At 37.7% G+C, this 16,140-nt stretch overlaps 1 protein-coding gene across 1 annotated transcript in view; it reads left to right on the top strand.

Annotated features, from left to right (window-relative positions):
• LOC149302560 (unconventional myosin-X-like) overlaps window positions 1-16,140 on the top strand; it is a 68,700-nt gene that overhangs the window by 13,822 nt on the left and 38,738 nt on the right. The window contains exons 3-17 of the mRNA XM_089482207.1: window positions 892-1,026; window positions 2,005-2,129; window positions 2,502-2,515; window positions 2,602-2,686; window positions 3,212-3,315; window positions 4,710-4,839; window positions 5,220-5,338; window positions 6,140-6,286; window positions 6,857-6,957; window positions 7,525-7,591; window positions 8,679-8,771; window positions 9,676-9,744; window positions 9,910-9,992; window positions 10,094-10,199; window positions 10,495-10,575. Of these exons, the coding sequence (XP_089338333.1) occupies window positions 892-1,026; window positions 2,005-2,129; window positions 2,502-2,515; window positions 2,602-2,686; window positions 3,212-3,315; window positions 4,710-4,839; window positions 5,220-5,338; window positions 6,140-6,286; window positions 6,857-6,957; window positions 7,525-7,591; window positions 8,679-8,771; window positions 9,676-9,744; window positions 9,910-9,992; window positions 10,094-10,199; window positions 10,495-10,575 (1,459 nt within the window). The remainder of the gene's footprint in view (window positions 1-891; window positions 1,027-2,004; window positions 2,130-2,501; window positions 2,516-2,601; window positions 2,687-3,211; window positions 3,316-4,709; window positions 4,840-5,219; window positions 5,339-6,139; window positions 6,287-6,856; window positions 6,958-7,524; window positions 7,592-8,678; window positions 8,772-9,675; window positions 9,745-9,909; window positions 9,993-10,093; window positions 10,200-10,494; window positions 10,576-16,140) is intronic.

A 16,140-nucleotide genomic window follows, 5' to 3' on the forward strand; every position in this document is an offset into this window, starting at 1 on the left:
CTTTCACCCTGGCAAAACAAAGCCTAAATTAGAAAAGTACAGTGCAAAGTATATGTCCCAAGCAAGATTGTAAAATAAAAGCTACTGTGGGTTGTAGGACTGGGGGAGTTTTTCCAAATGGAACTTGTTATACATAAACCCCAATATATACATAGCATAGACAAAATGTGACACATAGTCAAGTCATAGACATGACAATGTCCCTAGCCTTCAAGTGACAAGTTCCTTCTCTTGCTTTAGCTTGTAATATCTAATATTATTAAATATATCAAATCAAATTATTTTATTTTGTGGTCATAAAAAAGGTCATGTACTTTCAGTTAATGAAATGTAACAGTTTAATTTACCATCAGATGTCTATAAAACTAGTAACTGGGAATTGTGTTTCTCAGAATTTTTTGTCCTGAGATAACACTGTATACCCAGTTTACCTTGAAATCCCATGAAACAGAATTGTGGAATTAAACAAAATTCTAATGTTTGACATTAGTTCCACTCTCTAAAGACCAAACTCCTAACATTGTAAGCCCTTAGCGCCCCCTAGTGGGATTAAAAATAATTATGAACCGTCAGTAGGATGCTTAGAACCTGCATTCTCTGTATCACTAAAGGACCTAAATGAGTTGGTTTTTACCCATAGAAATATCACATAGCACAGGTCTACCCCAGACCTTCGGCTGTAGAATATAGCCTCCTTTTTTTAAAAGAAATTAAATGTTTCATGAAGCTGAGAATTGAAGATTACAGTTGATTTTGTTCATTTTAAGCTTTATGAAGTCATATTGTTATCTGATATCTCTCAAGCATGTCTACTAAGTGGTGTTAAGCCCAATGAAATCTCATTAAAACAATGATTTCCTTGCCCAATGATGCTCTGTTGTTTTGTCTCAGTGGTGAAAGTGGAGCAGGAAAGACAGAAAGCACAAAACTTATTCTAAAGTTCCTGTCTGCCATGAGCCAGCATTCCCTGGAAGTCTCTTCAAAGGAGACAACAGCGAGCGTAGAACAAGCAATACTGGAAAGCAGGTAAGCGCTTTCTACACATGCACTGTCTGAACAGACCCCCACCCGCAGCCTTCTCCAAACTAACAATGAAAACGAGTGTATCACGTGCAGGGAGATGCGTTTTGATGCATATGGGGGCATTCTGCAGCATCCCCCCATGCATTTTCAAAAGGAACACCATGACTATTTAGAGGAACCGTGCATCTATCGTATGATTAGAGTGCATATGACAGCTAGAGAGTCTATTTAGATGCAATTTTTACAGCATTGATTTTGCTGTATTTATGTTTATACATCTATGTTTATTCCAATCAATGGCAGTTGCTCTGTTTCTGGATTTCACCCTTACATTGAATCAAATAAGAATGGTAAAGCACTGCAGAACACAATACTCCCATCGGTGTTACTACTGGTATCACAGCCTTTCATACTGGTGTCCTATTGCATATCAGTAAATCTTTCCAGTGCGCAGTGCAGTAGACAGACTTCTGTACAAAGTATGCTGTTCTTTGTCCAAGTCCTTCCCTGGCGGTTAATCTGATTATGGGTCCATACAGAAATACTACAAGGCAGCAAGAAAAAAAACATAATATCGGTTGGTCTTGGATAAGTCATGTACATTCCTAAATCTGATTAACTACAGTACTTGTGACAATAAAAACCTTTGTTCCTTAGTGTAGACCTCCTGTTAATGTCTTTTTTGCCGCAGTATCAAGCACTTCCAGGCACAGTATTTCTTCCTTAGAAAATCATTTTATATTATATTGTACAAGACATTTTGACAGCTGAATGTAGGTGAACATTCTCTTGTATCCCTTTGAATTAGCTATTGAAATGATCTTTCATACATCTAGTTACAGAACAACAAAGATCATATTTAAGTTATGCAGTGATATGAATTTAAAATAACATGCCTAGAATACCAATAATCTGTTTAATAGCGGTTTATTATATGTTTTTTACATGTTTTGGAACATAACATTTCTTTTATCTGCACAGTCCAATAATGGAGGCCTTTGGGAACGCCAAAACTGTTTACAATAATAACTCAAGTCGTTTTGGGAAGTTTATCCAGCTGCACATATGCCAAAAGGGACACATTCAGGGTGGACGGATTATAGACTGTATCCTTTTTTTTTATTAAACATTTAATTTTACTTCTTACTTATTGTTCATACTGTTAAAAGGTAAACATTATGTTGAATGGATCAATGTATTAGCTTCTGTACTTAACCAGGAACATGGATGTAGCCATATTGACCCAAGAGAACATGACAATGTTGGACCAGGACGTATAAACAGCTCATAATGCTAAGAAATGGGAATTTGCAAGACAACACTAGTTTAGACATAATTTTATCATATCTGTCGTTAAAATCTATGTTCCTAATTTGGGGTAGATTCCAGGTTCTGAAAGGTTCATCTTTTTCTGCTATTTGTCACACTTACATGTTTTGCGTTATTTCCACCTTAACTTCACTGCTTTCCTGATGAAGATTTATTAGAAAAGGTAGGTGCCGATTTCCTTTTTGGACTTAGATATTATTTTCCATTGATACATATGAAAATGAACTGAAATTATTTCCATTCTCGTAGAATCGTGTGGTACGACAGAATCCCGAGGAGAGGAATTACCACATATTTTATGCACTGCTGGAGGGAGCTGGAAAGGAGGAGAAAGGTGAGGAGAAGCAAATCCATCCAGCTTATACAGAAGATTAAAATGCTGAATGCTGAGGAATAGGATATCCGATTTTGTATGCCAATTTTCCCTTATACACATAAGTCTTAAAATGTACATTGTAGATATGGCTTAATATGTAGAAAACTAGATAAATTGATGGAAATCAGACATTGTTATTAAAGAGGCCTTGCATTGGTATGATCATACGCACCATTGCAGCTGGTTACTGGAAAATGTATTCAAACAGTTTCATGCAATGAAATGTTTTATTTTGCGTTCTGCTTAAATTAGTTCACATAATTTGATCACGAGATTTGATTAAGACTCTATGTAGCTGAATTATAACCATTTCTTTGGTGGAATAATGAAACAAGGTTCTCACGCTATGAGAGTGCTGGATCATACCAATGCCAAGGGTTCAAATATAGTCATGCTGTATGTGTTCACAACTGGCAAAGAGTTTATGAGTTTAATGAACGGTGTATTCATTTTATTTTACTCTTTTTGTATTATCTTCCACAGAAGCATTTTATTTATTACAAGCAGAGAAGTACCACTACTTGAATCAATCTGGATGTATCACGGATGAGACCATGAGTGACAAGGAAACATTTCAGGAAATTAAAGTAAGAAACCTTATACATTAACATTATTATTCTATAAAATCATTCATGTACTAGGTTTCATTCTCTCGGTATTTGCGCTTTGTCTCAGTCAGTGAAGGGCTACATTATTGTTTCCGTTGAATCAGCAACTAGTTGATCCTGTTTTGTTTATGTCTTGACAAAATGCTTAAATGGTGTTTTCCAACTGTTTTGCAATGTTTCGAGTGTTAACATAAAGATTGTGTGGCGTAAGAGCACAGTATGTTCTGTGCATGCAAAACGCATTATGTCGGAATGTGAAGTATTTGAGAAGTGACTTGGGAATAGAAGCAGAGACATTATAAAACAGAAGCACAAGGCAGGCCATGATGCGGTCAACTGATGAAATCCATACGTGGTCAGAGGAGCAAGTTTTCCTCTGTCTGGTATGCTTCATATATCAAAAATGAAGTGTGATAGCAGAATCAGCTAGTCAAGGGCAATCGGGTTTGTTCAAAACAAATGCAGACTGTGGCAACATGCATCTTTGAGAAGCCCAATATATGTTGATATAAGTCCATTACTCAAACATGCTATGGGCAGGTGTGTAGAGCATGCAAATAGTATGCATTGCTCTTGAGAAAGTCCTAGCAGCTGTACAGATCAAATAGCCAATAAACCTATTAATAACTTTGTCTTCTTTTCCGGAAGATGTTGTTTTTATGTTTCCAGTCAAATACAAAAACCTGATGTACTTTCTGTAATGCATTTCTTGCTCAGTGGGTTTACAGCTGATAGGCTGGTGGTAAGTAAAGAAGCGTGAAAATTCCCTGACGAGATCAAAATTGGATCTCCTTTTTTTCGTTAGGGACTGGGCGACTTTGAAATGGTGGTTCCTGAGGAGAATATTTAATAAAGTGTCCATAGCAATAGCATCCACCTTTGGATAAAAATATGAAAATTGGTACAGAGAACTACTGTATTTTCACTAGTAAACCCAGTCTTGCGTATCTGTTTGTTTAGTTAGCTTACAAGCAGGGCCGTCAAAAAGTCCACCTGAACTTTGTGCAAAAGTACCTTAAGGCTAGATGCCAAGCTTACGAGCATGTTTCTCAACTCGTCATGTGTCTGTATGTGTTAATGTATATTTGTTATGTATGTGTTAACACCCCCATTTCAATTGTACAGCTCTACGTAATTTATTAGCACTTAATAAATAAAAGATAATAATAAATAGTTGGGATTAAAATTAGACCATGTGCTCTTTTGGAAGGGGATATGTATGCTCAAGTTTGCCAAACCTTAATTAATATTAATGAATTGCTACGTGCAACTGTCAAACCATTTGTATCCTTATGTATCTATTATAATGGCAGTTCCGTTCTCTTCACCCTGTTTACATGTCTTCTTATGCAATAACGTTCACATCATTGCAGACCGCCATGGAAGTCATGAAGTTTACCAGTGAGGACGTGCGAGAAATCTTTAGGTTACTTGCTGGGGTTCTGCACCTAGGAAACATTGAATTCATTACAGCTGGTGGGGCTCAAGTTTCCTCAAAGACAGGTAAAAATGATCATACTGGAAAAATACCCATTCTACAGGGCCACCTTAGATCTTCTTGCAGGAGAATTTCACTCGGGGTCCCCTTCTTTATACGCAATAATATCAGAGAAACATGATATTCCACTTTCTTGCAAGCGACCTTTTTTGTTTTGACATATGTAACTTCGACACTGCCCTAGGCATCACATACATTAGCACTTCTAGCTGCCCGTGTAGTGGCCGGTATATGACGCAGAGGGACCTGCTGCCCTAGGCTTTGTTGTCCTACACCAGAATATTATATTATTATACTATTCTGGTACCCCCTCCTGTAACTATTGCTTATAAGGGAATACATTGAAATGTTGTTTTTGTCTTAATCCCTGAATTTTTGTTCCTAGCACTGACAAGGACGGCAGAGTTGCTCGGGCTGGACCCAGAACAACTAATGGAAGTGCTAACCCATAGGTCAATGATCCTCAGGGGGGAGGAAATTTCTACACCGCTCAGCATAGAGCAGGTACTTACATCCCCTCAGTAAAGTATTTTGACCGGCATTATGTTATGGTATACAATGTTTGTAAATGAAAACATGGAGAGTTCCAACGCTGCATGTTGATGCCTACCTCTGCTGTCTTACATTGGGAAATCCTACCAGGTGCCCCAATACTTGTGTCCATATATTGTGTACTTAGATGAAAGAGGATGGGTACAAGGAGTTTGGTGGCTTCTCAGCTGGAACCCATGTGCTACTGCTGCCCCTATCTCTCCTTTTTCTCAAAATATCCTCTTTTCTCTATCTCTCCCCTTTCTCTTTTCTCATTATCTTTCCCCTATATCTTTCTCTTTACCTCTTCATTTTCTCACTATCTATCTCTAAAACGTTCTAAATTCCTGTGGTGTACCTCTGTTTTAGTGCTCCATTGCGGTTTGCACAGGATATGACATCATATCCTAATGGTCATCATCAATAGCCACTGATACCGCAAGGGAGAACTGAAACAGAATTCTATTTGAACAAACCTCTCGCTTACTTTATTTTGGCCTGAAAACAGAAATGTAAATCTCACCTTGCCTTGTATGAGTCAATGGTGCCAGAGCAGACTGTTCCTAATTCAGAAGCGTTAATGTTAACCGCCTCTCGCCCATGTGTTCAATTGAATTGGTGTCCTGGTGTGTAAGGAGCATCTCAGTAACACCATTAGTGTGTCTACCATGATTACCTGCCTGTTACTGATACCACATGTCCTAATTCGTTTGAATCCCCATCAAGATGGCAGGTTGGGTTGGTAATAAATGCTGTTATTGTATAATTTCACAGGCTGTGGATAGCCGGGATTCAGTAGCAATGGCACTTTATTCGCAATGCTTTGCATGGGTAATCAAGAAGATTAATAGCCGGATAAGGGGAAAAGATGACTTCAAATCTATTGGAATCCTGGACATCTTCGGTTTTGAAAACTTTGAAGTAAGTTTTCAGCCCTTATTCATCTACAAGTGTGCAGAGGTGACAGAAAGAGGCTGGGCATGTCGGGGTAGAATTTGAAGCACTACATGCACCCTTATGAGAAGATTACATGAAAGCTTCTGTGAATGAGGCATAGGCAGGAGCATGCAGGTTGACATCACTAAGAGGATATTAGAAACGATGAAGGACAAGCATAGGGCTTTCCTAAAGCACATCTTGTTCCAGGCCACTGGACAGAATTTGGATATCTCTACCACCATATTATTGTGGATATTTGTATTTATTACACATACAGTATGTGGTGAATATTATGGAAGTATAATGATTATAGCTCTACTTACTACCCAATGGGATATTATTCAGTTTATGTCCCATATTAAAAAATGAGAAAAGAGATTACAAAAGTAACCCTTTTCATTAACGTAAAGCATGTCTGTAAATTTAAACTGAAGCTAATGTGATGGGCTGTGTCTTCTGAACTTTCAGTCCTTGGAACTCAGCTTAATTATGTGCCCCATCAAATATTTAGCTAAAGAGACCTCATATGTATCTGTGCTGTTACCCATGCAGGTCAATCGCTTTGAACAGTTCAACATAAACTATGCAAATGAGAAGCTGCAGGAGTATTTCAACAAACACATCTTCTCCCTGGAGCAGTTAGAGTACAGCAGGTACATAAGTGCTATACCAGATGTAATATAAGACTGTAAATGCAGTATGCTGTGAAGATAAAGGTACCAGCTGGGTGGAATATTCTGTCCTTCAGAATTATAACAACCTTTCACCAGCAAAAGTAAATTTGTTTTGAGATCTTCTTGTTATCCAGTGTGTATCACAAAAAGAATAACCTACTAAGCTCTCAGATAACACGAGAAAAGGAGAATTACCCATGTTAACCATATCTCACCCATGTGCCTAGGTGAACATAACTTCATGAAGTCTAAAGCCCACTTTAGAAACACCACTGTTGTGAATTTGATCTCCAATTTATTTGTTATTAAGAAAGAGAATCCCAATTATACCAACATTTTTACATTGTATGTGAAGGATCAAGGTGCATTCACTGGAGAGTTATATGATATCCTATCTTGATCAGCGCAGAACAGAATACACTCCATATATTTATATTGAATGAATGTCATGCTGTCTCGGTAACTGGTGGCATGGTGACATTCACAGCCGTTCTGTGCATTGTGTGAAACTGTGATCCCCAAAACCTTATTTTGTTTCCATTTTAGAGAGGGGCTTGCGTGGGAAGACATTAACTGGATAGATAATGGAGAATGTTTGGACTTGATAGAAAAAGTAAGTATTTAAAATAATAGCTCCATCTTTCTAGTTAGATGGAACACTGTGCAGCATATTAATGGAATAGTAGAAGTAGACAAAACAGTAAACACTCCCTCTCTCAGATGTTAAGCAATTAAACCTTAGAAAATCTATCACTGTATTCTTTCATTTGAATGTTTAGGCTCATCAAAATAACAAAGAAATATTAAGAAGTTTATCCATTAACCAAATTATGCTTATTATTGTGCATTTAGTTAAAGAATGGTCTATTTTTGACTTACTGTAAAGCAAAGGCAATAAGTCCATACCTTGAAAGTTTCTCCTGGAAACTCTGGGTGAGGCAGTACTTCCTTGGTGCTCTGAGTTAGGGATGTTTGGCCATGTCCGCTCCCACCAAGATTCCCACTCACCCCTACTCCTCTCCAAAATTCTAACTGGGGCTACCTCCATCCCACTAATCACAACTGTGACCGCACTAAACGTGACAAGGTGGCCCTGGCACTTTGACTTTAATGCAGCGGACTGCTGGATATGAGAGGCCACACATGATTTTGGCCAGCTCTCCACCTGGCATTTGTCTGGTGGGCCAGATGGCCAGTCCAGGCCTCATCACAGCCACATACAATAGCGGTTCTCTGGGCAGTCAACCCTGGGACGTTTCCAGGTACGGTAACATATGTTTCATATTGGTGCTAAAGGTGTATCATCATTTGATAGGATTGTTTCAGGATACTACTAAAGATACAGAATCCTTGCTACAGAAAACGATGTACCAGTAAGCTATAGAATGACATAGGCACTGCCATTTTATTAATGATTCATCATATTAGATTGTTATTAGATAATTAATTCTAAATACTTAGTTATCCAGGGTAGCAATGCTCAAGGTTGGTGGAACTGAAAATGCAAAAACATAAAAAAATCCACCCTTGTGTAGATGCATGCATAAAAAAAATATTCACGTTTACCTGACTAATTGAGAGAGATCAGTTTATAAAGTAGGTTGTGTTACTTCTATAAGGCAATGTTTTACTAATCTATATGATCTTTCTTCCATTGATATGGAAATTTCAATTGTGTCAATGGTTTATGTCTTGCTTAGAAACTTGGCTTGTTGGCTCTAATTAATGAAGAAAGCTACTTTCCACAAGCAACCGACTGCACTCTTCTGGAGAAGTTACATAACCAGCATGCTGTACGTGGCAAGAATACCCATTCTGATTCATTTGTATACAAAATATAAAGACCTTTTATTGATTTTACTTTATTTTCCAAATTTTTTTCATATAAAACAGCAGTCAGGAAAAAAACCCAGAAACTTAACCCTTTTCACCCCTTAACGAAGTATGTAAATCAAGATCATACAATACATAACACATACAATGTAGGCACAAGTACAGTGGACTAAAAAGTGTTTCCACATTGTACCCCAACTAATTTGAACTAGTAGTTAGGTAGTGCAGAAATAGACAATAAAACCCTTCCATTTGACAAAAGCAGCTTTAACATATTTGAGACCAGAAATTTACTTAAGGTAGCCTTTACTTTGGACCAAGTATGTCCAGGTTGGCTCCATCTTAGCTAGTCATTCCACAAATGTAGGGGTTCATCCTCAGCTGATTGACACCGCCAAAAACTATTGAGATACTGGGGTGGCTTTTACATCTTGTCCCTCAAATACGCTCCATCACTACATCTCTACAGCTTTTGCATAGTTCATTAAGATTCATCGGCTAGTTGGGGTATCTGGACTAATTAACACCATTGGGTAAAAAAATGTAAACAGCTAAATTGGAAAGGGGAATGTTGTATGGCTAAGAGGCTAATAAAAGTAGTAGTCACCTTTAGGCCGACCTTTACTTACATTACTTTGCCCCTGGTCTTACATTTATACTGATACACATCGCTATCAAATGCTTAGTTCATTATAAATGAGTACAATTAAAATACACTTTATGGCTCTTTACAAAGGTAAGGGATAAACATAAAAGTTATGAATGGAAAAATAATACTATAATAAAGTATATAAACATAAAAAATAAGCATCTTTAGGTTGATTAGTCAACGTTTACTTATTCCCCTGATTGTATTATTTTCAGAATAATTCTATCTACGTGAAACCGAGGGTCGCAATCAACAATTTTGGAGTGAAACATTATGCCGGAGAGGTAAGTGCTCTTTAATCCAATAACACATTTTCTTTACACCAGTTAACCTTTTCATGACCTGTCGAGTCTTGTGTAACCTTATGGATATATGTACGCATGCATGTGTCGCGTACACATTATATATATATAGGTATATAGTGACCTCTTTTGTTCCAAAAAAAAAAGGTCCTGTATGATGTCCGAGGTACCCTGGAAAAGAATCGAGATACTTTCAGGGATGACCTTCTGAATCTATTACGTGAAAGCAGGTAAGGGAGTTTGGATTATTTTTTATGTGTTTATATTGGAGAGCAAAAATATTTATATTTATACCATTTTGGTGTATTTGCCCATATTTCTCACCATACAGGCTTGATTTCATATATGACTTGTTTGAGCATGTTTCAAGTCGGAATAACCAAGATACACTGAAATCTGGCAAGCATAGGAAACCCACTGTCAGCCTACAATTTAAGGTTAGTACAGATTGTGGGACCTAACATTCCCTTACTGGTCCATCTAGGATAAATGTTTAATTTAAAATGTATATTTGGTAAGCTTTGAAATTTGTAAATGTTGACATGTCAGATGCTTTTTCTTTTATTTGGAAAAATCACTTGTACATTGAACATTGTACAAATAATATAAAGTAAGTAATACTATATGTGACCAGCAGGGGGTGGTATTGTATATTGCAGTACATATTGACCTGAGATTCATGTTTTGTGCTAGACTGTTTTTGAGATATGCATGTATTGTTCTTTATCATAGGAATCGCTACATTCCTTAATGGCAACTTTGAGTACATCAAATCCATTCTTTGTTCGCTGCATAAAGCCAAATATACACAAGGTAAGCCGGAGTTCCGCTTCCTTATCTCTGGTATCTCTTACAATTTTTGTCCTGGCTTATGGTGTGCCACATGTTATTTCTCACTGTCCCCACTTGCACTACACACCTTTCTCTGTAAATTTAATGTAAAATGTACTTCTCTGCAACGGAACAAGCAACGCATTCTTAAAGTGAACCACCCTCAAAATAAAATGGAATCGCTATCTCCGTGATATCCATTTTTTTCTGATTCTAGTATAAAAATTCAACTTAAAGGTTCAAAATATCATTGTTTTTGCACGTCTCGGTGCTATTGCTTTAATTGTTTTTGCTGATAAATAATGCAGCTTTTGGTGCACCTCTGTAACAGTCGTATAAGAGGTCCAAATGAATACAAGATCATTGTATTGGTGCCACAGATAAGTGTCCACTCTCTTAGTTGTAGAAGTCGCCGTCTAGAAGAGTGGGATGAGGCTACCCTTTAGGGTACCATTCAGAGGTACCATTCCCTCAATAGTTTATATATGTGCCTATTCTGTTCAGTATCTATATCAGTATGTATATTTTAGCATCCCCCTCTCTATCTCTCTGCCATCTCCCTCTCTCTGTAAGTTTGAAACTATTTAATTACATCAGTGTAATATTATTTTTTTGTTGCTTTTCATATACTGCATGTTTCCTGTGTAGCTAAATTACCAAATCAATCTGCTTTTTATCCTCTGATAACCTGCCCTCTCTTAACATTCCTGTCTCTTTCCACTCCCTGTGTCTTGACTCTTAATCTCAAAAGCTGAACAGCACCCGTTCAAAAACAAATCTTTGAAAAAGACATTCCTCACATATCTTTATTGTGATGTTTGCGTTTTTGTGTACTTTTTGTACTGTCTCTTTGCTATTAAAGACATATCCTTCCATCTTTGTCTCGTAACTGTCTAATACATGACTCATGATACAATTATTGGTATGTGTATCATTCTGTCTGGGTTCTAGCCCTTACCTCTACCTGATCTATCCCTTAGACTACAGACGTGTAATATGCTGTCATAATATATTAGATCATTAGAATCATTAGAATAAGGCTATACAATGGCCTGGCTTTGTGTTGCAGACCTACTCATAGTAGGAATTACATATGTAGGAATTATATACCAGAAAAATTAGAAGCAAGAAAGGGACAAATCCATAATGTAAGCTTGCAAGCATGGCTCTGACTTCTTAGCCTATCAATTCTAGTTTTGTTGTCCTCCTTGAGTTTTGTTATACTCCTTGAGTATATGTATTGCAAAGAAGTAAATGATCTGTGCTATATAAATAATAATGATAAGATAATATCCCAAAAATATAGGCAATGCATAATATTTTAGAAGCCATAGCTACCTGCCCACTGGGATTCGCTCAGCCCTGCAATGACATCACATGGCTATGTAGATCTTGGGGATCTCTCTTATAACTAAAGGGAAACCCTGATGATGTCCTGGTGGCAGTACTTATCTAATGTCAGAATATTACACCTAGTATTCCAAAAAAGATGGAAGGGATGGTCCTTTTTTAAATGTTGGATTTGTGTATGATGGTGAGTATATGTGATAACCAAGACTTACTTTTTACCCATCGCCATCTGTCATACGATCTTGTGCTTCCACTTATTGTTAGATCTGTTTTGTATGTAGGCAAAGCAACATATAAAGTAACAGAAAATAAGGAATCAAAAAGTAAAACACCTTGTGTCCTTATTTGCATGCCTCCTCATAGGATTCTTAAACGTTTGATGGGACATATGTTTTGGATTCAGAACAGGTTTCTTTTTAGACATGCTCGTATTGACAGAAACGCAAATTCTGCTGACAGTGTTTTGTGTTACTTTTGTTTCTAATCTCATAACCCTGTTTAATATTCAACTCAATATAATGTTCACATTATTTAAAACAAAAGTCACATTTGTGCTACAGTCGAGATAAAGCTGTGTCAAGGCCACATGTGGGATATGTTTTCAACTAGATATAAAGTCACGGATCAGCAACACTCACCGGACTTGACACCAAGGAATGTTTTCTCCTGTTTGCATTGAGCATTCCTCCTCTGCTTAGAAAAATAAAGTCGGGATACAAAGGCATGCACAGAAATAATCTGTTTTGATGCATTAACAATGCACTATTAAATCAATTTTTGAGTCAATGTAAGTTCCATTAGTTGGAATCAATTCTAACTTTAGTTACCCTAAAGGTTCACCCACGGCACACTACATTAATACTTTCTGTGCACAGTATAGATGTACAGATAGGACACAGTAGCCTACATTGAAAGCCCTACAGTTAAATATGTCTGTGTTCTGTCAGTAGGATTATCTCTGATGCTAGAGATCAATACTGTCCCAGTGGGATTTATATATAGTTTTATGAAACAAAAGAACAAGCCGATAAGTACTATCCACAATATTGCAGCTATTATAATTTTTTTCCGGATCTAGGCGGTACAATACCCTCCTCATTTGTTAAAGAGCTGTAACTCTTGCATCTTACATTGAATGACCTCAATTTAGTGACCTAAAGTGCAAATCCAAGTAATTTGGGCTGAATTGTACATATTTAGGAGATGTAATCACAGCCCAGTATGCACTTTTTCTACCTCTAACAACTGTAAGTTGAATTCGTCCAAAGGAAAACGTCTAATTGACATCAGAGTGCTTCAGTACCACAGCAGAAGCCCTGTGGTAGACCGTTAGTATGTATGTTAATGTTTGCCGATGTTTGTTTTGATAAACATCATATATTGAATACAAAGCCATCCTTCTGGAAGTGACTGTGAATGAGGCATGATAATAAATAGGCCTGTATGGCTCCTAATTCATATACTTAAGCCTAGGATTCGTGCAGTAGGTTTTTAATTGCTACAGGTCGCATGTTGGCAATAAAGGGTTAAATTGTCTGGTATACTCTGTTAGTTGCCTCTCTGTGCATGCACAGGGGGTTGGTTTCAGCTTTCTATGGCAAGGGGCAAAAAGGACAGCTGCCTCAAGCCCAGACTTCACTTAGGGCCCATAACAGCTGTATCCTGGGCCCCCTGAGCAGCTGCCATAGTCCAGTAGAGGGTGCATTCCCTGCTATTGGAGGGCGCTGGTATATGAGGTCATATTCTGTCACATGACTTTCTTTTTAGTGGTTGTCTTCTAGAATCCATGATCTCTTTTTGGAGTTTGGTACGTTTTTAAGAACTTTTAACAGAATATTAAGGTTTAGACAGATCATTAGATGAAGCCCAGATAGCCAACCTTTGGTACCTGTAGATTCATGAGAGACTGATTCATGAAAGTGCTTCTTTTTAAATGCAGCAAATATTTAACATAGAAAGAAAACCATACATTCATTGTAGTCAATAGATAATCAAAAACAGATACATAACAAAAAAGAGACACTGGCCAGACTGGCCTTATGGTACGAAGTTCCTGGCACGAATGAGTTTATTCCTTGCACGAAGCTTCTGGCAAAATACATACCGGTAAATAGTATTGCTTTTAGGGCTCCTATTGTGTTTACACTGGAGCCCTTGGCAATGTATATCCCGTCCACCTTCAAAAAGAAAGCCAGTCAGTAAAGTAAGTGAAACAAAATACTGTCTGCGCTTCTCACCCTAATAAAGTTGGCAACAAATATATAAACATAATATAAATGAGAGGTTTTGGTTATATGAATTGGCCAAAGCATAATTAAGCTCACCCGCCACGTCAAGGCACACTCTCAATAGGGTGAGAACCTACTCTCACCTCCTACATAGTGGGCACACAAAGCAGTTTATACTGCTACCAAAACCAAATTAATGTGTTGGGGGAGGTGCAATTAAACCTCCTCCCATTTAACCCCTGGACAGCAAGCTGCAACCAGACTAATGAGGAGCCAACAACCTCAAATATGTGCAAACAGGGAAAAGAAAAAATGTCGGTGCGCTAAGCTAGTCTCAGGCTCAAATAATACAAATGTATAATATGAGGCCTACCAAACAGTGTGAGCATGCTCACACTGTTTGGTAGGCCTCATATTATACATTTGTATTATTTGAGCCTGAGACTAGCTTAGCGCACCGACATTTTTTCTTTTCCCAGTAAAGTAAGTGTCCAGATGCTTTGTTTACCCTCGTGAGGGTCTGGAACAGAGCATAGTGAAGGCTGCAGTGGTTTGTCCACCCCAGTAGGCTAGACCTGCATCAGGTTGGATTTTCTTCTCAGAATCGACTCTCCCAAGATTGTTATTGGTTTCTGTGCTCAAGGACTCTCCTAGCCAGCCAAAGTATTTGAGTTCTCAAGTGTTACTCGGTAGCTATTGCAGTTTTTGTATGTGTTGATAACGCCAACTTGCAAGGCTGTCCTTCAAGTCTAAGAAGGAATGAATTAAACAAACCCAGCCAAGGATATCACATGCAAGACTTGAAATACCAGCATGCAGAAGAAAAGCCTTGTTGTATGCTCGGGACGTGCACTGAGGCTGTGTACATCTCCGAGCTGTGATTGCCACTAGCATGCAGACCATGTAAGAGGCAGCCCACTAGGCGAGGAACGTTGAATTAAGTAGAGGTAGGTGGGCTGACTTTATTATACCTTTCTGTAACAGACCATTGTGTGGCAGGAGTAATCCAACCTGCGGTAACTACACTTTAAATATAACACAAAGAGCAGTACCAGACCAAGAATATACTGAAATGCATTAACAAGCAAACACAATGTATTTTACTTCCTAATGCCTATTGGTGTCATATTAACTAAAAATAAAAAGTGCCTTCTTGGTTAAAAAAGAGGCTTGATAAATACTAATTACTTGCTAAGAATTCCGTTTGTGATTAAACAGAGATTTCAGCAATTTGCAAACAGTTGAGGACTGGGAAAGATGAAACCGCTTCACGGGGTATACATTCATTGTTGCCACTATATGCATAGTTTCAGGATCACCCTACACATTTTCAGATATCATTGTTAGATCGTCAGCTCTTCTTTACAAGGAGTTTCTCTCTTTGAAATGTTGAACTGCTATTTTCAAACCTGCAGACGGGGTATATCTACACATAGAGGCTATTTTGATATAACGGTGTTAGAAATTGCCTGATTAAAATGTACATTTCATCAAACCAGCCTCCTATGTGACATAGGGGTTTCTCAGGACCCATACATCAAACAATTTTATCACATAGCACATTTTAACGTGATTAATGGGATCCTCGGTGAAGCTAACCTTTATAATTCACGGGGCATCGTTTATTATTTGGGCCTTTTTTAATATTCCAAGTGCGTGTACATGTACACTTCAGTCCTTTTACACCAATGTTTTGATGCAAAAACAGAATAAAAGGGAAGGATAAGGACACGTTGTTATTTGTGCATTAATACCATTTCTGAATAGGACTGTTTGTTTGTGAGTCTTACACGTAGTTCTGATTTTTTTTTTACTCCAGATCAAATTCAGTTAACACCAACAGATGTGTTTTTAAAAGCACATCTGGTGCCAAGTGCGACCAATATCACTATTATTAGTACTATTTCTGATTGCTCTCACTTTATATGTTTATACATGTCCCTTGTTCCACGTCCCTATATATGCTATA

Source organism: Sceloporus occidentalis, unplaced genomic scaffold, assembly GCF_023333645.1.
Source record: "Sceloporus occidentalis isolate IW3139 unplaced genomic scaffold, rSceOcc1.0.p SCAF_18, whole genome shotgun sequence".
Lineage (NCBI taxonomy): Eukaryota > Metazoa > Chordata > Lepidosauria > Squamata > Phrynosomatidae > Sceloporus > Sceloporus occidentalis.